This window comes from Nansenia antarctica (assembly GCF_963989245.1).
Source record: "Nansenia antarctica genome assembly, chromosome: 16".
In the NCBI taxonomy this organism is placed as follows: Eukaryota; Metazoa; Chordata; class Actinopteri; order Argentiniformes; family Microstomatidae; genus Nansenia; species Nansenia antarctica.
In genome coordinates, this window is record NC_137686.1 from 5653637 (window position 1) to 5677606 (window position 23970).

Genomic DNA, 23970 nt, shown 5'->3' on the forward strand with positions numbered 1-23970 from the left:
GTCATCGTGTCACCTACCTGAGTAGAAAGAAGGCAGCTTGTTGAACGTTTGCAGCGCCTGGTCAGTCCGTCAGTCACACAGGGCGGTCTGTCCGTCAGTCACACAGTCACTGCCGCGCGTCACTGTGTGGGTTTTCCGTTTTTCCAAAACATTTAAACATTTTCCAAAACAACATTTACCAGAGTGCCCAGATATGGAGGACCAAGTCTGTCAAAATTAACAATAAATATATACCCAGATAGAAATACATTTACAGAAACAAGCATTGTATGCATTTGTATGACATTAATAATTAATTAATAATTTACATTAATATTAATTAATAATATGACATTCATAATTGTAATAGCCCTATACTTTCCAGACCCACAAGAATATATACAGTTGAGTGCGGAAATATTTGGACAGTGACACAATTTCCATAATTTTGTCTCTGTACGCTGCCACAATGGATTTTAAATGAAACAATCGAGATGCAATTGAAGTGCAGACTTTCAGCTTTAATTTAAAGGGTTGAACACAAATATAGTATGAAACGTTTAGGAATTGCAACCAGAATATTTTATACACAGTCCCCTATTTTCAGTGGCTCAAATGTAATTGGATAATGACTGCCTAAAGTCTGGAACCCATGGACGACACTAAGCCTTCTCCATACTTTTTTCTTCCCATCATTATGGTACAGGTTGTTCTTAGTTTCATCTGTCCAAAGAATTAGAACTGGTTGGCTTTTTTAAATGTTTTTTTGAAAAGTCTAATCTGGCCTTTCTATTCTTGAGGCTTATGAATGGTTTGCACCTTGTGGTGAACCCTCTGTATTTGCTCTTGTGAAGTCTTTGTAAGTCTTAATGATATGCCTACCTCCTGGAGACTGTTCTTCACTTGGCTGGATGTTGTGAAGGGTTTTTTCTTTACCATGTAAAGGATCCTCCGATCATCCACCACTCTTGTCTTTCATGGACGTCCAGGCCTTTTTGTGGTGCTGAGCTCACCAGCATGTTATTTTTTTTCTTAGAATGTACCAAACAGTTGATTTGGCCACTCCTAATGTTCCCACTATCTCTCTGGAGGAAAAATAAGTTTTTTTTGCAGCCTAAGGATTGCCTGTTTCACTTGCATTGAGAGCTCTTTTGCCCACATGTTGTGCATTCACTGCAAAACAGCTTCCAAATGCAAATGCCACGCTTGGAATCAACTAAGACCTTTTACCTGCTTAATTGATAAAGAGATAACAAAGAAATAGCCTGTCCATGAAATAGCTTTTGAATCAATTATCCAATTACATTTGGTCCCTTGAAAAAGAGGGGGCTACATATTAAAGAGCTGTAATTCCTAAACCCTTCCTCCAATTTGTGAATGTGAATACCCTAAAATTAAAGCTGAGTCTGCACTTTAAGCCCATATTCATTATTTAACTGTAACTTGAATATGTTTTGGTAACCAACAATTCTGTCAGTGTACAAATATTGACCTAACTGAATCTGGGAGGCCCAGAATGCTAAGACCATTTGATCTGACATTATATTTTCGAAAGAACGGGTCCTCAAATTCCTTTGATTTATTTGTAAACCTAATTTAACAATGACTATAACAAATTATGCCAATTCTAACTTTCAAAATAAAACAATTACATTTTCAGCTACAACAGGCCTAGAATCAATAGATCTATTGTAAAAACATGAATTCTTTCAGTTCACCACAATTGTGTGCATCTAAAACTCTATAGGCCGGTTTCAGAGACAAGGCTTAAGCCTAGTCCTGGACTAAATCACACTTTCAATGTAAAATCTCAATTGAAGATGTTTTTTAGTCTAGGACTAGGCTTAAGCCTTGTCTGTGAAACCGGCCCAATATGTGCACCTGTAGACATTACTGCATTGTGCTTTGCATCTCACTTCAGTGCTATCACTGTAAATCAATTTGGCTGGCTACTGGCTGACGGAACTTTTGCTATAACTTACATGTGTTTACTTAAGTAGTCGTGTTCCAGTACAGAAAGTCATTAAGATGATGTGAATGATGTGGGGTCGTTTCAGAGACCTCTCTCCCCAACTGCATCTCAAATGGAACTGCCACCCTGAGCATGTCAGATGACACATCAGTAGTTCAACAAGGAAATGAGCAGCAATGTCTAGAATGATGAGCTACAGCCGTTGTCCATGTCCAGAATAATGTATGTTATAATAATGTAAAAATGAACAGTATCAAGTATCAAGTATCTTCCTCCCTTACTTATGAATGGTGTAGCAACATTTATTTGAGGAAGATTTGGTCAGAGAAGAATACAACTCACAAAAGACCGACAATACAGCTTGTCATTGAGTTGTGTACATAGTCTTCTACAGTCCTAAGGCCAACCATTATCCAGTGCTGATGACGAAGTATAAAGTGGAGGGTATGGAGCGTATGTGACAGGGTCTGGTGAAAAAGTCCTCAAGTAGGGCACATTTTTCATACATGTCATACATTGAAATCTGAAAATAGTTGAAGAAGATATGCTTATTTGAATGTTGGTACACCTCAAACCAAACACCGGAGAAACTCGCTCTAAATCAAGACACGCGCGTTTGCTACCACCGTGTTGGTAGCTAGCTAGCAGCGAAGAAGGAGCGTCTATGAACTGCATGTCTATCTAACTGCATGTCTATCTAACTGCATGTCTATCTAACTGCATGTCTATCTAACTGCATGTCTATCTAACTGCATGTCTATCTAACTGCATGTCTATCTAACTGCATGTCTATCTAACTGCATGTCCATCTAACTGCATGTCTATCTAACTGCATGTCTATCTAACTGCATGTCCATCTAACTGCATGTCCATCTAACTGCATGTCTATCTAACTGCATGTCTATCTAACTGCATGTCCATCTAACTGCATGTCTATCTAACTGCATGTTTAGCAACATCACAACATGCTGATAGAACATCAACATGCTAATAACACATAACTACATATAATCAGATGATCATCTTGCCCTCCTTGCTTTTGAACACGTCCTAAAACGTAAGTTTGTTTACAAACCATGTTAAACTAGTTTCACCCGGTAGCCTGAAGCAGGATGGCACGCAATACAGTCAATCCAATTCACAAATTATAAGTATGTAGTGATCCTAAAACTGTTGTTTGTTATATTGAGTGGGCTCTTCAACACTTCCATTTTCGTAATGTGAAAAACATTTCTTTTTTAAAATAAGGTTTTTGGTCATTTGCGCGACTTGATAATTGCCAACATGCAGACCTTTTCATCAAACCGTATCACATATTACAATTACTCAAACCACTGAGAAAACACAATAGACAACACAAGCAAAATACAACTTTGAGAGTAACTGTTTGTGATGTGAGAGGACAAGAGAGGGGCAGGGGGACTCTGACTGGGTGTCTCAACAAGACGTCGGTGGGGGGTGTAGTAGGGAGAGGTCCCTGTGTGAAGTGGGGGTGACCGAGCGCGAGCGCAGGGGCTGAAAGTTGGCGTCTCCTCCTCCGCCGCTGCTGGGGCTGGCGTGCGCTCCGGCAGGGTCGATGTTGGAGGAAGCCTCCGGAAGCATGAGCTCCTCGGGCAGGGGGGGAGCCCCGGGGTCCCCGGGCCGGGGCAGGGGGGACGAGGCCATGGCCATGCTACTTCCTCCCCCCCCCCCGGATGATGATGACACATCCTTCCCTCGGCTGGACGCACCCGGAAGACTGAGCGACCCCGCCGTGTCCGAGGTGCAGGCGCTCTTCTCGCCATCCGGATGGAACAGCATCGTGGGCGCCAAGTTGGACTCGTACGAGAATGTCCTTGAGAGGTCGTTGGTAGGCCCGGTGGTGCGGTTGGTTGGATGGTAGCCTGAAGCCCCTGCTGTAGAAACACAGTGGGAAAAAATTATAATGAGGGTCGAACATGTGGACTCTAAATCACAGAGACAAACGTTTTTCGAGTCGATTTCAAAGACACTGTCACTTGGAAAGTTTGTGTTCAGTTCTGAAGGCTAGTGTGCGTATAGTCAATTCTGTATCAGCCTTCACCTGAAATATCCTATTCAGACAATTGCCAAACAGCACCCTATTGTACACATTTACTCTAACACATACTGAACAGTCATGGCTTTCCTGATACAAAGCCAGGCCCCTGTGACCTCAACCTCAACCGCAACTGCCACCCCCTAACCGACCCCACGACACTACGAAACACATGTAAGAGTTGGTTTGACAAAACACACTTGCATGATGAGTAACCCAGAAAATTGCGCTACGCTTAAGCTCACACACACACACACACACGCACACGCAGACGCAGACGCTCACGATCACGCACACGCACACGCACACGCACACGCACACACACACACACACACACACGCACACAGTACACACACACACACACGCACACGTACCTTTGAGAGCGTCTATCCTCTCGTTCTTCACCTTCTGGACCTCGTCTGTGATCTTGGCGATGATGAAGTTGAGGGAGCGGCAGAGCTGGATGGACTCCACCAGGGCGTCCAGGCCCCGGGGGTTCTCTGCCAGGACGTCCAGCAGCATGCCCGTCCTCTTCCTCTGCGTGCTCCTGCAGCTGATCTCCTCCGCGTCGTCGCGCGTCAGGATGCGGCGCGAGCGCAGGTAGTCAAAGTGGCGGTCGGCTCGGATCTTGTCACAGAGGTAAGGCCGCAACCTCGTCAGCACCTGTACAGGGACGGCACACAGGACAACTGTGTGTGTTGAGGAATAGGTTCTACAGAGCGGGAACGCAAGGGCCGATGCGTTTGTGTTCTATCCTAATAAAGGTAGAAGATATGTCTTGAGCCTGTGTCCATGGGACTGACTGTTAAATGCTATACTACTATAGTGTGTGAAGGCAAAAAGGGCTACCTTCTGATACTGTATGTGTTATTATATGATAAAGAAAAACAAAAAACAAATGACAACAATGACGTACAACAGCCTATATAAGGTCAAGTCACAACCACAACTTTCACATTTTTGTTTCCTCAGAGCCTGAATTGGTGTGGCACTCTTCGATGAGCTCAAATGTAAACATGTCTAAAGTAAGTTGCACAACTTGAAGTAACTTCTGAATGCAATAATAATAGTTAAATACCCTCGTTTTGTCACTTTAAAATATAATTTTTCACTTTAATTTGATGTCTTTCAATTCCAGGCTCTGATCAGGCAGTAGTAACATGTGGGAAACTGTGCAGTGGGGTGGACATGTGTGTGTTGAGATAAAGATGGCAACTGTCTTGACAGTTCTATACTTTGTACACATAACCTACTGTAAAACTGTGTCAATGGAAGTGGCGATTTACTCAGGTAACAGACGGCCTGTAGATGAACATTACACATGGGATAGCCCTTCAAAGACACAATGGGATAGCCCTTCAAAGTGAAAACATCATACATATCAGCAGTGGCGGACTCAGGCTGTTTGAAGGGCAGGGGCGAAAAGAAAAAAAGGGCACCTACTGGACAACATGGGACCCCATCAGTGCACATGGTCAAGTTTAGACCATTGGAAGGGCAGCCAATAGGGCACATCCTCTACTTTTGCCACTCAAAAGGGCCCTTTAGTGCGACTTCTTTCCACTGTGGGGGCTCATGGTCAGGTTTAGACCATTGGAGGGGCACCAATAGAGCACGTCCTCTCAGTATCGCCACTCAAAAGGGCACTTAAGAGAGATGTTTTTCAACCGTGGGGCCACCAGGAGGCGGTCGCCCCCCCTGCCCCCCCCCCTGAGTCCGCCAGTGAATATCAGGAGGCCTACCCAGGGTGCGGCAGAATGATGACTTACTTTCACTTCTTCATTAGGACCATTTCTAACCCAACGCACCTATATTCACACATTAAAGACTATTGTGACATAGTCATAACATAGTTTGTACAGTCAAGCTGATATAAAGTCTAAACGTTACTTACTTCCTTCTTAATCTCGGCCATCTCGTCTTCTGTCAGGTGAGGAACCTCCACATCCATTCTGCTCACCCGACTAAAGCTGTCAAACCACACTGTTCCGGGTACTTCAAAAGACTACACTTCTAAGTTTAACTACAAATAACACTGTAAACCGACTAATTCAACGAGTTGTTTTCCGATAAGTTGAGTAAGACTAAAGTTGTTTGACGGTGAAAAAGAGGATTTTTGTTCATTCAAGGCACCGCTGCAAATTATGACTTACTTTACTTCCTGATTCCATGGACGGTGACGTCATGTAGGCGGACAGACAGACTGAACGATGAAGTGCTACTATTAGGCTATTACTGTTTAATTAATTAATTGTCTCCATATGCTCGTTGAGACACAACAATCATGCATTTACATAATTAAAGTAAAAGTAATTTATTGTTCATGATCCCCCCCCCCCCCCACAAAATATTTTTGGGGACTTCTTATGAAAAATGATGCTTCTCTTATTTTCATGTTCTCTCATAAAAAGAGGCCATTGGATGGGACTGCAACCACATTTATCATAAGTAGCAAACATGCCTCATTAATAATTGATTGGAACTTATATATGTTTCTGGAATGCTGTCTCGGTTGGGCATTATCGACATTTGGTAACTCACATTTTACAATGGAATATCACGATATACAACATTTTGCTTTCATTGCTGAAGTTTGGTGGAGACTGAGTGAGCAAGAATGACAACAAATGACTGAAATGTAGCGTATAAAGTGTTTGGCTGGTGGGGTGATGTATCCTCCAAGTATCACAATAGTCAATGTCTACTATCTGCTTTAAAAAACATTGTAGCATTGTATAAACGATGTATGTAGGTATAGTTTATGTATAAACTAGCTGATGATATTATCATAATGGTGCTGCCCATAAAATATCAATGGTTGCTTTAACCAATGATCTCACAGGGATATGGGCAGATCTGTGTGAAAGGATCCAGGATGATCAAAATGTGAAATTCATCAGAGCATATCAAATTGGGTGACAGTGGAGGCTGGTGACTTCCAGAATTGAGGAGGCCAATTTTTTTCCCGCTTGCTCGCTTCACTCGTGATGGAATGTTCCCTGTTCTTCTTATCTGTCTTTGTTAAAAATTATTAATTTGTGTTTGGCGGTACTGAAGGGATTGGGACACTCTCAGGATGGTGGATCAAGCAGCTTTTATTGCCTGCACAATGGGTCATCAAATAAACAAAACAATTGGCATGAATCTCTGGTCCGCCTGCAGCAGCTATTGTCCCTTCTGCTCAGGCTCACAACATTCACCACAACATACTACATACAATCAATGACATGTCAAAAGCACTCAAACACTATGTCAATCAGACACACAACATACAATTCAGAACAATACTTCATCCATTTCTAATATTTATCCTGCAGAACAGCACTCATACACGCGTGTGGCGGAAAAAGGTACTACACGGAGGCCAGGCCTCCTCTGCCCACCCATTTTCAGTGATTTGGCCAGTCAATATTGCCATGAAAAAAATTGCATTACATTGACTTCTATGAGAAACCACTTTCCTAGGGGAGGCCTGGCCTCCGTGTAGTACCTTTTTCCGCCACACGCGTGTATGAGTAATAGAAACGGATAGGGATTCTGGCCTGTAGGTGCTTTACAATTGCAATATTGGGTTTTAGCCATGGAAAAGATTTATGAACAAAACGGAAATAATATTAATAAATAATATTAATATATATATTTTAAAAAAGTTTTTTGTTAAATAAATAAAAAATAAAAAATATAATTATTGCTTTTTTAAAATCTCTCTCTCTTCTCTCAAATTATTGGGGAGGCCAGGCCTCCTCCACCTCTATGGAGGAGCCTCCACTGGGTGACACATATTGGGAAAATTAGGTCAGAAATACATTTCTCAACCATCTTCCATCATAAGAATAGGGATGAGCAAAGGCTTTGATTTCTAGTCAAACAGAAAAGAGTCCACCAGAAAGTTGCCTATACAATGAAATTGTAGTGGTTCTTCTGAAGGTGCAAAAAAAGAAAAACAACAAATATTACACACTAGACAAATTAAAAAGCGAAAATGCTATAAAACAAGCGAAGAGACAATGAGGTCTGTGGTGTCATAAGTGCAAATAAAGACAACAATCTTGTGAAAATAAAAATAACTATAAAAGCAAACTAAAAGACATGAGGTCAGTGGCGTTATAATACTGTAAAAATATATAAATGTATAAATAGGCGCTTAGAATAGAATTATTGCACATTTCTATTGCACTTTTTACACCTGAAGATGAACATTTATGTCTATGTCTTATGTCTTATGTCTATTGTTCAGTGTTCTGATGGCCCATGGATAGAAACTGTTGGACAGCCTGTTTGTTCTAGCCTTTATGCTCCTGTACCTCACTCCAGAGCGCAACAGGCTGAACAGGTGGTGACCAGGGTGGAGGTGGTCTTTAAGAATCCTTCCTGCTCTGGAGAGGCACCGAGAGCGTGCCACGTCATCCAGGGAGGGCAGGGGACAGACGATTATTTTTTCAGCTGACTTCACCACTCTCTGCAGTCTCTTTTTGTCCACTACTTTGCAGCCAGCGTACCATGCTGTGATGGAGAATGTCAGCACACTCTCAATGATGGAGTGGTAGAAGGTTACCAGCAGCTTCTCCTCCACCCTGTTTCTTTTGAGAACTCTCAGGAAATTGAGTCGCTGCTGGGCCTTCTTTACCACCGCTGTGGTGTTGGCTGACCAGGTGAGGTCCTCTGAGATGTGGGTTCCCAGGAACTTAAAAGCATCAAACCTCATTCATGTATAGACCCCGTTCAACTAATATGACTTAGGAAATGGTTTGGCTTAATTAAGACTCATTGCCCAATCTCCGGGTCATTCCGTTACCAAAATATATTTTAAAATGTCTGGTAATTGGTAATGGAATTACTGAAAATGACAATACTGAATTAGCTTTTGGAATTCATTTATCGTTGGTTGTACAGAGCATAAAAGGGTTCATAAACCCGTTAGCCCCAGTGTCTGACATTGATGAAACCCCTCCATGCTCTCCAGTCTTGGGCTCCCTGATCCAGTTGTTACCATGACAGCCCTTCCACCTTCATCTCCTGTTCTGTGGTTCTTCTCCAGGTGGTTCTAGGTCTTCCTCTCTCTCTTCCTCCTGCCATGTGAGGCCTATCCAGTGCCATTTTCTCCTCCTTCTATTGTTTCTTGTTTGGTGAGTTTCCACAGGTTGCAGTTTGAGATGGTGTTGGGCCAGTAGATTCCCAGGAGGCGTCAGAGGCAGAGGTTAATGAAGGTCTGTAGTTTGTTGAATATGTTGGTTGTCTTCCAGGTTTCAGATCCGTGAGGTAGAGTGGATTTGACATTTGAGTTGAAGATTTTTAGTTTGGTCTTGAGTGATAGGTTTTTTGTTTTCCACTGTCACTTGTGTCACTTGTTTAAAAAAGACACCAGTTTGAACAGTGCCAGGAGAAGTGAATGAAAAGAGAATGTGAGAGGGATGGAGAGAATGTAAGAGGGAAACAATGTGAAATAATCTATCTGTCTTTATCTATCCCCCCTCTCGCCCTAATAGAATAACCCCCAGAATGACAGTTAATTACAGAGTCTCAGAGTCTTATATATAATATAATAGATGAGTGAATCATAAAAAAATCTTAATAATAAAATATTATGGCTTTGAAGTAACCAGATTATGCCCCTCATGCAAGGTCTGTGGTTATATCATTATGATGTAATAACATTCCTTTCTGTGTTTATGTGAGGGTTTTCTACCAGGGCTTTGCCAGTGTAAATCCAATCCAACCACCTGTGTCACACACTGTTTAAAATCCACTGTTATTGTAATAGTACAGCGGCTTAGCACAATAATTGTGCACTTTTTGAAGAAAGCATGACATTTCTACCATAGTTAGTACATACCATAAGGTTTATTTTCAGATGTGGAGGGAAGTCTGATTTGACCCCAGAGGCCCAGGAGAGGTCAAATTCAAGATGGCCGCCAGGCCACCGTGTCTAATGTTCAAACACGCTTAATTTTAGAACCAAACAGAGTAGAACAACACTTTAGGTGTCCTTTCCAACTAAGTTAGGGATGCCCATTCATTTGGTGATACTTTTGAGATCGCCCGAATTCAAGAAAATGCATTTAGGTCAAGGTCAAGGTCAAATTACATTGAAATTACGTGATTACATGAAACTTTGCTTCTATTTTGATACTATTGTTATGGTTAGTGTAGAGAAGTAGTACACACTATCCAGACTTAGGCAGGCGAAGGATGCAAAAAGGTGGTTTATTTCCAAAACAAAATTGTACGGAACTCAAGGTACACACAACTAACAAACTAATGACAAACCGACGAAAGACAAGGGAAGACATGAGGGGATATACAGGGAGCAAACATTCAAGCAGACATGAGGCAGGTGAAGGACAAGACCAAACACAAGTGGAGACAATTACACATACTGTAATCATAGGACACGAACAGAACAATACACAGAGCTGCCAACAGGGGGAGCCTAAGAAACACAGGAAAGTGACTGACACGGGAACTGGGAGACCAGAAGACTGGAGGGACAAGAGAAGAGACACCACACAAGACATAAGACCATAGCAAACCACGAGACCAACACAACACAAGACCAGAACAGAACTAGAACACAGAACACAAAGTCTCTGAGGTGTAGGTGATGGCAGGGGTGATGATGTGGAGGGCAGAGTTCAAGTGGACGGTAACAAGTTGAGACACAGTTCATGGCGGCAGTGACAAGGTGTGAGGCGGTCCTGGGGGGTGGGGCAAGGGAGTGGCAAAGTCTCGGAAGAGTGACAGGGAAAAGAGTCTATAATGATGGAGACAAGGGCTAGGTTCACAGTATGTTGTCATGGGAGGAGACAGGGGCAAGTGTCCCAGCAAGGAAGCAGGGCGGAGTCACAGAGCGGGGCAAGGTGGAGCAGGGCAAATTGTAAGAACTATCAACTAACAACTATCAAAATCGAACAATCTCCAGAACAAAAGCACAGATCAGTGCACTTAAGTGCAGCTTTGGCACACTTGCACCGTCCAGTGCACCCTTTCTCACAACGACAGCGGATCAACTCATGACACGATTTTGAGGCTTCAGGGAGAGTGGTCCAGAGTGGCTGCCAACCAGTTTTTTCCTTTGTCCAGCCCCAGTCAGATGGCTCGGGCATCTTTGGATCCAGGACCAGTGCCTGGTTCCAACAGTTGGCCTGGTAGCAAGTGCGCTTGATGTGCTCTTTGAGGGCTGCCTGGGTTGGAGGAATGTTTTCCAAAGTTCTGGACTTCTGTGTGAAGAGCTGTTTCCTAGCATCATTCACCTCCGTGCTCTCACTGGTTCGGTCATACATCAGCACCACAAATCTTTCTAGCAGTAATTTTGACTCTTCACTGACCTCACCTGGCATGCACAGGAGTTCATTGAAAGCATCATTGACCTCTGGGAAAGACTTCCAAGTCTCCCAGGCAGTCTTCTTTCCTCGGCCAGCGAATGTAGAGACAGTGTCACACCCAGTGAAAGCATGAAAGACTGGGAGAGTCTGGCACTGTATGGGACTCATTGTGGCAACCATTTGGTGAACAGCTATGTACCTAAAGCTTGACCCGACACCAAAGGCAACCCACAGCTCATCAGGAGCTATTTTGCTAAATGAAGCCACAGACAGTACCACCACATCGGTATCAACGGTACGTATGGTCACCTTCTTACACCCCTTCTGCACAGCATCTGCCACATGCAGAAGTAGACGAGTGTCTGCCTCCTCTTGTGAACATGGGGCAAGGCAGGCCAAGCATAACTCAGCGGGAGAGCAGAGGACTCCAGTTCCAACTGTTGCATACAGTTCCTTGCCCTGTGGTAGAGATAGATGAACAGCTTTGTGTGACAGGAAAGAAAACAACTCCGTTTTGTTCTCATCGCATCGAAGGAAGTCCTTCCAGTTCTTAGGCATCACAGTAGGAGGAGCCACCCTTTTCCTGGTGCCCTTTCCCCTCTTCTGTCTGGTTGAGGCTTTCAGGCTGGCAGGTAGATATACATCCCAGACAAGGTCAACACGGGTGCTTTTCTGATGTTGAGCAGAGATGTATGGTGCAAACACTGTTTCTCCATACTCTTCAAATGTTCTTGATGTGCTAGGATTTAGCATTTGAACCACCGCTGCACCATCAAGAATTACTGCATCAGCTACAGGCACACTCTTGTTTTCGAGCAGATCTGACTCCAGGCAGCGAAGTAGATCTGCTTTAACCCCAATCAGAAGTTTTCCTCCAGTTGACAGAGCTGGTGGGGCTGCCTGGTTTTCATGGGAGAAGAATTTTTTTATGTCTCCATCTCGTGTTTGACAGGAGATGTACAGCCTTGAAAAGAGACCACAGTCACTCTTCAGTGCTGCAAGGTGTGTCTTGTCTTTTGACTTTATTTTGACAGGTGGCCTACTGAACAGTGGCAACTTGTTCTTTCGAAGTGTCTGCGTGACAGGTGTTGTACACTGTTCTAGCCTTTCTGTCACAAACTTGCTGTACTGCTCCTCACCAAGGGTCTCGATCCTTCTCACAGTTTCAGCCACTTGGGTGTCCATGATGTCCCTTGTGTCAATGACTAGTAGGTCTTGGCTGTGTTCTAGAAAAGGATTCCCCATCTCTTCCAGCACTGACACAAGTGCCTTAAATTATTCTACATGTAGACAGCGAAACATTTCATTTCTCCCCATGTTAGATTAGAATCCAATTCCCGCAGAGAGCATTTCACAAACGCGGCTCACCTGTTCAGCAGAGTGAATCAGAAGAGACCGACAGGTGGCGCTGTGACGCTCTGTGGATGTTTGCGAAATCAGACATTTCAAACTAGTCCCTGTATCTAATACATGAGAAACGAGAAATAAAAGACCTCCAGGCAGTGTATACAACATGAAACAAACTCAAAACTAAACATTTTGGTGAACATTCACAATAACATATTTAACTTATGTTACATACACAAAAGCACAAAAGAATAAAAACACCGCTAACATTATGCTCACTGGTAATGCCGCTTCTCTCTTCAAATCTCCTCAGCTCTGAGCTAACGTGCTTTGAAATTACCGTAATAAACCCCATTACGGTAATAATTCCAACGAGTGTTAATGCTGTCGGTTTAACCCTCCGGTTGTGTTCCCGGTCAAATCTGACCGAGAGCAACTTTCATCAATCATAAATATTGTGTTTTACATTTGATTGCCTCAAGGCCTTATGATATCCTCCACACTAGGCATTTGAACATATAAAATGGCTGACTAACCACTGGCATTGAATTTTTAGGTTTTAGTCAACTTTGTAACATCGGTGGTGTTTCCGGTCAAAAATGACCGCCATAGGAAATTAATGGATAACACAAGTTGTAACAAGCTACAACATTCCAGGATGTATCAGACCTGTTCAAATACCTCATATATAAAGTTTGACATATTTCAAACTAAACAATTAGGTGTTTGTTATGGGAACCCTTCTCTTTCCCGCGCTTATTTGCCCATCCGAACCAGACCTTCCAGACTAAACATTGTTTAGTCGGAAGGTGTGGTTCACCTGGGATGAAAGAGAAGGGTTCCCATAACTCTGGAAGGTATGGTTCTGATGGACACATAAGCACGGGAAAGAGAAGGGTTCCCATAACAAACACCGAAATGTATCAAACGAAACAGGTGTTTGTTATGGGAACCCTTCTCTTTCCCGTGCTTATATGCCCATCCAGTTATTCAGGTTAACCAATAGTCTACATTGTTTATGTCTCATCAAATTTTGCACATTATATGTTGAGATGGTGAAGAACTGATCCAATGTGTTGTTTGGCAGAGATATATAGCAGTGGCGGCTGGTGATAAACATTTTGGGTGGGGGACAGGTTATGGGGGCATGCTCCACGGGGAAGAATATCAACTTTAAAATCTGGATTTAGTCGATTTTAGCATGAGAATTATATATAACTTAATTATTTTTATATATAACTTATTAAAGGGCAAACTGCAAACACAACAAAAATATAATGCACAACAACTGACAAATCAACTGGAATAGTCTTTGCAGAGTAGACCTAATGTTAACAGAATGGACTTATACCCTTTGTCTATCTGTGCAGCGGTAAGGTGTATAATTCTAGCAGTACTGTCCAGACAGTTGTCTTGTTTAGCCATTCAACTAGGCATTATTTATTCAATGGAGAAAGACATGGAACACAATGCAATTGTGATAATATGTGTTCTTTGTTACTTCTTTAATTAAATTAAAGTGTACCTTTCTATTATCATACAATATTTCCTTGAACATGTAAACTCTATAATCATACAGTTGTCTTTCTATTAGTTGTCTCTGTCATACTGGACTGTTTGTTATCATCCTGAACTATCTCTGTTGCTCACCTCACCTCAGTTCTGTCTCTATTGCTCTCCTCTCCTGTTGTCTGTCTCTCTGTTGCTCTCCTCTCCTGTTGTCTGTCTCTCTGTTGCTGTCCTGTTGTCTGTCTCTCTGTTGCTCTCCTCTCCTGTTGTCTGTCTCTCTGTTGCTCTCCTCTCCTGTTGTCTGTCTCTCTGTTGCTCTCCTCTCCTGTTGTCTGTCTCTCTGTTGCTCTCCTCTCCTGTTGTCTGTCCGAATATCGGTTGTTAAGTCGCTACGTGTTTCCGGGTCCAAAGTTGGCTGAGGCGCTGTCTTCGAAATGCCGCAATAATAATAATAATAAATTATATTTATATAGCGCTTTTCCGAGGCTCAAATACCCTGACAATATGGGGAAAACGGGAAAGTACTGTGTCCCTTGTTGTATGAATAGATCCGAGTCTAAAAAACGATTAAACTGTCATTCTACCGCTGTAGTACACTGGTATTCTGGTGCGGAGAATTTCTGGTTTGAACCCGGAAATTGCAAAACGTCACGTTTGACGTCAGACTTAACAACCGGATATTCAGGGCTCTCAAGTCTCACGCATTTTTTAATTTTTACTACCCCTAGTGGTAGTGGCCCTAGGCTGCAGCCTAGGTAAGCCTATAATCTGCGCATGCTCGGGGCGCACTTTTCTGCGCCCCGACCGGGGAATAGGAGACAGCCAATTGGAGCGCTGCTACAGCTCACGTGTAAGCCAAAAGTATTTGCAGTGCCATAGCCTGCCATTCGGCCGGCGCCCCGACTCCTCCCCTATGTATTTTCACAGTGAATTTTACACACACACAGATAAAATGTTTATTGTATTGGAGGATTTTTAATGAATGCTGATAGGCGCAGACAGAATATCAGCCGCATTTTATGAATAAACAATGTTTATTTTTAAAAATCTTTTACAAGTAGCAACTATGAAGTGGGGCTGCGTTGGAAGGTGGGGGCGGCGCCCTAGCGCCCTCTATTGGCCAGCCGCCACTGGATCAGATTATGTAAAAAACTAAATTTTGACAAAAATGGAGATAGAACCGTATAATTCTAACGTCACAAGGTGTGCTGATCTTTCTTCTCTGTGTACCCAGATCCCTGAACAGAACCTGTTCCCGGACTGTCGGGTTCTGTATGAGGACTCTGTGTATGCCCCTCTGCGTGGCCGCCAGGAGCTGGAGGAGACTGTGGCCATCTACATGGATGACAACTATGAGCAGATCAGCGTGCCTGTGCCCCACTTTGGGGGCAGTGACCCAGCTGACATTATCCATGACTTTCACAGGGTGAGGATTGGCACCCTGGCTGGTCTCAATCATTATCATAATCAGTACACACACACACACACACACACACACACACACACACACACACACACGCAAGCAATACGTTCCCCCAGAATGAGACTGAGCTGGAATCATTTGAACAAGTTGAGTGCTCTGTTATCTAAGTCTCTCTTTGTATCTTAAGGGACTGACTGCCTACCACGACATCGCCCGTGACAAGTGCTATGTCATCGAGCTCAACACCACCATCGTCATGCCCCCACGGAGCCTCTGGGAACTGCTGATCAATGTTAAGGTGGTGTATAGCCTGGCTCTCTAATCTCTCTCTCTCTCTCTCTCTCTCTCTCTCTCTCTCTCTCTCTCTCTCTCTCTCTCTCTCTCTAACTTTCTCCCTCTGTCTGATAGAGGAACAATGTCTTATTTTCCACATTCCCCATCTATTCCCCCACCCATCTATCCCTCTGCAGAAGGGAACCTACCTGCCCCAGACATATCTCATCCAGGAGGAGATGGTGGTGACTGGGAAAGTGCACAACATGTGCCAGCTAGGCCCCTTCATCTACCGCCTCTGCAACAACAAGGACACGTACCGTCTGAAGCGCCGCAATCCGCGCAAACGTGAGTTAAGGGGTTGGGCACGGGGCCAAGATGTCTGGGATTTGGGCTTAGTCGGAGTGTAAGGCCCGAGTCTGCTTGGGCTGCGATTATTTGGAGGGTTTTCTGGAGTTAGAGTAGGAAAGGCGATGGATAAGGTTGGGCAAAAGTCATCTGAGGTTGTATTCAGGAGTTTACAACATAGTGGGCATTACTGATAGAAATGTCATGAATAGAGCTGACATTAACTATTACTCTATGGGTGTCTGTTTATCTAGTATCTGTAAACTATGCTCAACTAAACTGCATGCTAAACTGCATTTTGTTGTATAGTACTTGTACTCTGCGATGACAAAGTTGAATCTAATCTAATCTAAATCTCTATATCTCTTTCCCCGTGACATATAGGCATCAATAAACGTGCAGCGCAGAACTGCCACCGCATCCGTCACTTTGAGAACACGTTTGTGGTTGAGACGGTCATCTGTGACACAGCATAAACCTGGGGCTGTCTCCCTCTGGCACGGCCTCCTCTCTAGCCACTGTAGCCTGTCTGTCCCCCATAGATGTACTTTGAATTATATTTGAGTTGCACATTAAGTATGTTTTTATTTTTTATTTTTGGTAAGATCACTTTTTTTTATTTTTATCTGCTGTTCATTTTTTTTGCATGTTGCATTAGACAGAAAATAGACATTATTTTCCTTGTCGCAATAATATATGTTATTCTTGGTTGTTTGGTTACATTTTCCAAGTAGCAGAAACGTTCAGCCAATTATTAATTATATTATGAAAACTTTTTAGCCACTTAAGGGAAATGTGTGCCTCTGTTGTCAGGGGAGGTGACCGTTTCCATGCGCCTCCTTGTTCATTCTGTAATACAACCTTGTGCATAGGTATTGACACCTTCTTAAACCTTTTATAGCCCCCCCCCCCCTTCCCTGTGCACACTTCTCTTGCTCTTATGTCTGATGTCAGTGTCTGTCATTGCCCCCCCTTCACTCTTCCCCTTGCTTCTCTCTCTCCCTCGCTTTCTGTCTTTCACTGACCTCTCCATTCTTCTCTTTAGTTCAGTCAATCTATTATGGAACATATGCAAATGAATGCATAGGTTCTTAACAAGTGTCACATCCGAGTGAAGTAGATCAATCAGGCATTTAGTCTGTGCACATGTGGGCCTCTGCGAATATGCATGTGTGTTTACAGCGATCATGTGCCCAAGACCTCTGCACTTGTGTATATTAAGTAAAACACTAGCTCCTCAACAATGACATTATTTCCTGGCAAGCTGGACCTTTCTTCTCCCTTTGAAACCTTCAAAGAAAGTTTCCTCATCCTTTTTGATGCCCCCTCATTCTGTCAATCTACCTTCTCTCTTTTTGGGGAGGAGTATCTCCCTTTTTTGTACTCTCTTTATCAACGCTTCTGTGAATCGTTTTAGAATTCTTTATAGTTTTATGTGTGTTTCTCAATAACGAAAAACTGCACTCTTAGAAGATTTTATAAGACCACGTTTAAAGCCTTAGTCCAGAGTCAGAGACTGGACTAAAGTAATTACTACTGAAAGGGATCTTATTATATCATATGTTAATCTATACCTTATATTTTGTGTGTTGGTGAAGTCTACCTGTGAATAAAGTAGTTAAAACATGCCTGCTTTTATTTATTGTAGTATTGAATAATCACTTTTATGTCTGAACTGTGGTTATTTACTGTATATGGTTAGTTACTGTATACACTCTAGTTACATTGGTCATTATCTATGTCCTTAGTCTCTTTACCTCACCGTATGACTCCATTCTTGCTTCAGTTGACCTACTGACAGATTATGCCCTCATTTGTTTTAGTCGCCTAAACTTTGTAACAAAAACAAGAAGGCCCAACAAAATATGAACATTTAGGCTGCGTTCGTAAATTCGCTCTGGAAATCTGATCAGCTCGCATGGAATGCCTCTGGTCCAATCAAATTACTTGGTCCCTTTATGACGTTGAATCCAGTGTGCGCCGCGGCGCTCTCAGAGCGAATTTACGAATGTAGTCTGAGTTAGGTTAGCGACGCGCTTGTGTGTAGTTTGTTTTGTCTTCACGCTTTTTGTAATTTTCAGGCACTGACATTTTGATACCGCCTAAATGCTATTTATCCAGCCCAACCGCCCAAATGCTTTTTTTCCCGGCCCAGTGTGATCAAAAGTAACCCGCCCCATCTGGCAACAGTGGGGGAGGGCGCATGCGTACTGGTTCGTCTCCGGTCAGACTACTGATTGGCTTACATACCCAGTTTCCACGACAACTCAAAACACTAATGTTTATTTCTTAACGAACGGTGACAACTCTGAAGTTTGCATAGGATTTCTTGACCTCATTGTATAGCCTCTTCTCCAGAACAACACATGAGCTGTGTTTGATATCATTTTCACCCAAATATTTTTAATAGTGTAGTTTGCCTTGTCAGGTCACTGACATATTAATTCCTAGTTTGTTTTAGTCATGGATGGGGAGGTAGACCAGAGAGAAAATGACCATAACACTGGAAATGAAAACAAGAGCGATGACCAACTCCCACAGACACCATCTGAAGAGCCCTCAGAGAACAAGTCATCTAATTCTAAAGACAACCAGGAAGGAGCAGATTCCCCTGCAGATGAGTCAGTCATGGCTGAGGAGGGAGGAGCTGATCAGAGTGGACAAGAAGTCACACCGGAGATTACAGAGGTGACCACAAACCCAGCCACATCTGAGCCAGGGGAGGTGTCTGGAGATGAGGTGTCCACTGGAGCCGACCTTCCCTCAAGCAAGACCTTCGAAGAGGGGGAGGCCCCAGAGATAAAACCCCTCATTGGTGAACCTGTATCACGTGAGAGCAGCTTCATGCTCGGAGACCATGATGATGATGAAAAAGATAGACCACCTGCGCTGGACCCAGGGACCCCGGAGAGGGAGAGCTGTAGCCCCACGCAGGAAGATAAAGACCCTTCTCCCGTCGAAGAGACGAGCCCCGGCGTCGACTACCGAGAGTACGCGGACCCCTTCGTGGACCTCTTCGGTCAGCTGCAGAGAGAGAGGGCCGAGGTCCTGCTTCTGATCGACCTCGAGCAGCTGAAGATCGAGGAGCGCATCGAGGAGCTGCTCAAGCTGCGGGACAAGCTGCTCAAGCTGCGGGACAAGCCCGTGCTGACGGGGCTGCAGGAGAGGCTGGAGGGGCTGGAGCGCTGTTACGCAGAGATCACCCTCAGGTGTGCCGCGGTGAAGAAGAAGCTGCAGCAGGCAGCCAGACCAACAGCTCCGTGAATGAGAACGTACTCACACACACACACTCACACACACTCACACACACACACACACACACACACACACACACACACACACACACACACACACACACACACTCACACAGACACAGACACAGACACAGACACAGACACAGACACAGACACAGACACAGACACAGACACACACACACAGACACAGACACACACACACACACACACACACACACACACACACACACACACACACACACACACAGACACAGACACAGACACAGACACACACACACACAGGCATACAGGCATACATAATTATTCACATAATAGTTTTCAATAAAAGTGTTCTTTATTCCTCTCTGTATGTCCTTAATTGTGTCTAAGGAACATAAAACATTCTAACCTTTTTATTACATCTTTGGAGTTCAGTAGAGTTCAGTAGATTTCAGTAGATTTCACCTAAAAGTAATGCATGAAAAATCTGGTACCAAATATTAGCACTGGGAGAGAGACTAGTCAGCAGATGGTAATATTGGATAGGGGGAAAATCCCTCTGACCACTGTGCTCTGAAAACACCAACTATTACCGGATCAACTGTTTTACATTGTGGAGCAGTTAATTTACAGAATTCACGAATATAAAATATGTAACCAGGAGAATGCATAAGGTTCACAGTATCTACAGGATATTCAGGATATTATATTCCCCTGGTCCTTTTTAGAAAAACAATAATTCTACCATCCAATGGGTGTATTCCAGGAAAACCTCTTCACCAGTTTTCAAAGTGATGCTGTGTGCGGGTCGGGACAACAGAAGCAGAAAAGAAACAACCATGATTCACCATAATACCTCAAATACCTCAGATATTTACAACAAACATTTGTGTGCGTTAATGTGTATAGCATACTATGAATAGCATACTATGTGTATGCGTGTGGGGGTGCAGTGTGTTCTGCATATAGACTGTGTGTGTGTGTGTGTGTATGTGTGTGTGTGTGTGTGTGTGTGTGTGTGTGTGTGGTACTCCTTCCACTGTGGTGTGATTGGACCAGGGCACATGGTCACATGGTATTGTGTGTGGATTGATGGCAAATTAGTTTAACTTCAATCAGTTTTAAATTGAGGCTATAACAAAACAAAATGTGGAAAAAGTGAAGGGGACTGAATACTTTCCGAAGGCACTGTATATGATGTGAAAGCAGCTATTTACTCACACGCCTCCCGCCCAACCTGGATCCATACCAGTTCGCCTACAGAGACCACAGGTCCACAGAGGACGCCATCGCGACGACTCTCCACGCCACTCTATCCCACCTGGAGAGGGGAAACAGCTACGCGAGACTGCTCTTCGTGGACTTCAGCTCCGCCTTCAACACCATCCTTCCAGACAGGCTAGTGACCAAACTACTAGACCTGGGTCTATCACACTCTATATGTGCGTGGATCAAGGACTTCCTGACCGACCGCCGCCAGAGGGTGCGGGTGGGCCCCCACACCTCCACAGCCCTCAGCCTCAGCACTGGGTCCCCCCAGGGCTGCGTGCTAAGCGCCATCCTCTACAACCTCTACACCCACGACTTCACCCCCGTCCACCCCAGCAACTACATCGTAAAGTTTGCAGACGACACCACCGTGGTGGGATGTATCTCGGGGGGGGACGAGGCGGCGTACAGGGATGAGGTAGAGCAACTGAGCAAGCTGTGCAAGGTTAACAACCTGCTGCTGAACAAGTCAAAGACCCAGGAATTCATCGTAGACTTCAGGAGGAAAAAGTCCGAGATCCAGCCCCTGCTCATCGACGGAGAGAGCGTGGAGAGAGTCTCAACCCTCCGATTCCTGGGACATCACATGCGGGATGACCTGACCTGGAAGGACAACACAAAAGGCACCATCAAGAGGGCACAACAGCGGCTATACACCCTGAGATGCCTCAGGAAAGAACACAACAAGCAGGAGATACTGGTGGCCTTCTACCGCGGCGCAGTGGAGAGCATCCTCACCTACGGCATCTGCAACTGGTTCTACAGCTGCACAACAGCGGAGAGAAATGCGCTACAGAGAGTCGTGAGAACAGCACAGAAGATCACCGGCGCCCCCCTCCCCTCTCTGGAAGAGCTGTACAACACACGCTGTCTCAGGAAGGCCTCCAAGATCTCCAGGGACCCGACCCACCCTGGGCACGTACACTTTATCAGGCTGCCCTCGAAAAGGAGGTACAGGACCCCGGCCGCTAAGACAAACAGACTGAAGAACTGCTTCTACCACAGGGCCGTCCAGGCCCTGAACACAGCAAAGACTTAAGTTCTGGGCCCTGGACAGTCTGGACGGATTGTATGGCAGCTGCTGGACTGAAAAAATCAGGTGTAGTGCTGAGGCACAAACATGTACATTTCAAGCCTGCAAACTGTGACACTTTAAATAACGTGAAAAAATACTATTGTGCAATATGACAACCCTAGTTGACTATCTGTGCAGTATAGTACAGTGGATTGTGTACATAGCCTTTATTTATGTAAACCAGCTCCTTACCTTCTTGTGATTTTATTATTTTTCTAAAAGTTTTTTTTTTTCTTCCTTTCCTAACACCAGGGGAGCCACCCCTCCTAAATTTCGTTGTTTGGTACCTGTACTGTAGCAATGACAAATAAAGTCCATTCATTCATATTTGCTGTGTTCTGTAGTCAAAGGGACTGTGAGTTTAACTCACCAACTAGTTTATATGGTATTAACCTAGCAACAACACTTTGATTGGCTACAAAATGAAGCATCATTATTCATGCATTTTTGGTGAATAAAGTCACCCTCTAGATAGAACGTTAACTAAACATCCACCGTAGATGCTGAAATAAAGTTGGATGGAATCAAAGCCTGAGTGTGCGCGTGACCCTTGACCCCTGACCTTTCCAAACTACAACCTCAGCCAATCTCTACTTCAGAAAATATTCCCAAAACAAGAATTGAAAGACTCTTAGCTGGCTACAGGAAGCGTTTGCAAACTGTTATAGTTGCCTGAGGAGTTACAAAGTACTAGCTGATCCACTTTTGCACAAGGCCTTTTTCCTTGTTTTATTATTTTGAAGCTGTAAAAATTAAACAACTTAATTTAATCTTGCTTTAAAATGTGATGACATGTGTCATGTTTAACGTTGTACCATTTAGAGGTTAGGTTTGCTTCTTTTCACTTAGATATTAATTGTAAAAGGCATTTTGACTAGCGGTGCCCAAATGTTTGCACCCCACTGTACCACTGGAACATTCCCTAGGAGAGTGTAGTTGGTCATGGTGCTCTGTAGCTCTGCTTGCACAGCTCTGTACCACTGGAACATTCCCTAGGAGAGTGTAGTTGGTCATGGTGCTCTGTGGCTCTGCTTGCACAGCTCTGTACCACTGGAACATTCCCTAGGAGAGTGTAGTTGGTCATGGTGCACTGTAGCTCTGTTTGACTGTACCACTGGAACATTCCCTAGGAGAGTGTAGTTGGTCATGGTGCTCTGTGGCTCTGCTTGCACAGCTCTGTGCCTGTGAGAGTATAGTTGGTCGTGGTGCTCTGTGGCTCTGCTTGCACAGCTCTGTACCACTGGAACATTCTCTAGGAGAGTATAGTTGGTCGTGGTGCTCTGTGGCTCTGCTTGCACAGGAGAGTGTAGTTGGTCATGGTGCACCGTAGCTCTGCTTGCACAGCTCTGTACCACTGGAACATTCCCTAGGAGAGTGTAGTTGGTCATGGTGCTCTGTGGCTCTGCTTGCACAGCTCTGTACCACTGGAACATTCCCTAGGAGAGTGTAGTTGGTCATGGTGCACTGTAGCTCTGCTTGCACAGCTCTGTTAGTCTGTGAATTGAAAGAAACAACAAAGACCCAACTTAGTGCTCAAAATGCCACTTCCTACTAGCGGTGAACAGAGTGAATGTGTGTACTTTTCTTCTACAGAGGCACGACAGAGAGTATACTGACTGGGTGAATGTGTGTACTTTTCTTCTACAGAGGCACGACAGAGAGTATACTGACTGGGTGCGTCACTGCCTGGCATGGCAACTGCACAGCCCTGAACCGCAAAGCGCTTACAGAGGGTGGTATGGACAGCGAGCACATCACCGGATGTAAGCTTCCCTCCATCCGGGATATATGACAAACGATGTGTCAGCAAAGCCCGGATCATCAAAGACCCCAGCCGTCCCAACCACAGCCTGTTCGAACTGATGCCATCCAAAAGACGAGGCCTCTTCCGGAGCCTTAGGGCCAAGACTCAGAGACTAACAAACAGCTACTTCCCCCAGGCAATCAGACTCTTGAACAAGCCCACAGTAGTCAATTGACTATCTTCCCCTTGCTCACCCTTGTGCATGGACTCCAGGGGCCTCATTTATAGAAAGTACTTTGGATCAAATTTGATCTTACCCGTGTCGTACGTAGAAAACCACGTCAACGTAGTGATTTATACAATTTCAACGTGAGTCAATTTGACCGTGGAAACAATTGTAGCTCTACGTCGGGTATTGAC

At 44.2% G+C, this 23970-nt stretch overlaps 2 protein-coding genes across 2 annotated transcripts; one reads left to right on the plus strand and one right to left on the minus strand.

Moving 5' to 3' along the window:
* Positions 1-2398: 2398 nt before the first annotated feature.
* On the minus strand, positions 2399-6042 carry bcl10 (BCL10 immune signaling adaptor). Its single transcript, XM_080546305.1, has 3 exons — positions 5902-6042; positions 4382-4670; positions 2399-3846 (listed from the first exon to the last, which is right to left on the minus strand). Exons 1-3 carry the CDS (start codon positions 5956-5958, stop codon positions 3389-3391), a joined length of 804 nt encoding a protein of 267 aa, XP_080402431.1. The 5' UTR covers positions 5959-6042; the 3' UTR covers positions 2399-3388.
* Positions 6043-10608: 4566 nt separating this feature from the next.
* LOC308171694 (integral membrane protein 2C-like) lies at positions 10609-16759 on the plus strand (the record flags this gene model as incomplete). Its single annotated transcript, XM_080546568.1, has 5 exons — positions 10609-10650; positions 15420-15611; positions 15796-15906; positions 16079-16229; positions 16614-16759. The coding sequence occupies 5 exons, from the start codon at positions 10609-10611 to the stop codon at positions 16703-16705; spliced, it is 588 nt and encodes a 195-aa protein (XP_080402694.1). The 3' UTR covers positions 16706-16759.
* Between the last annotated feature and the right edge of the window lie 7211 nt (positions 16760-23970).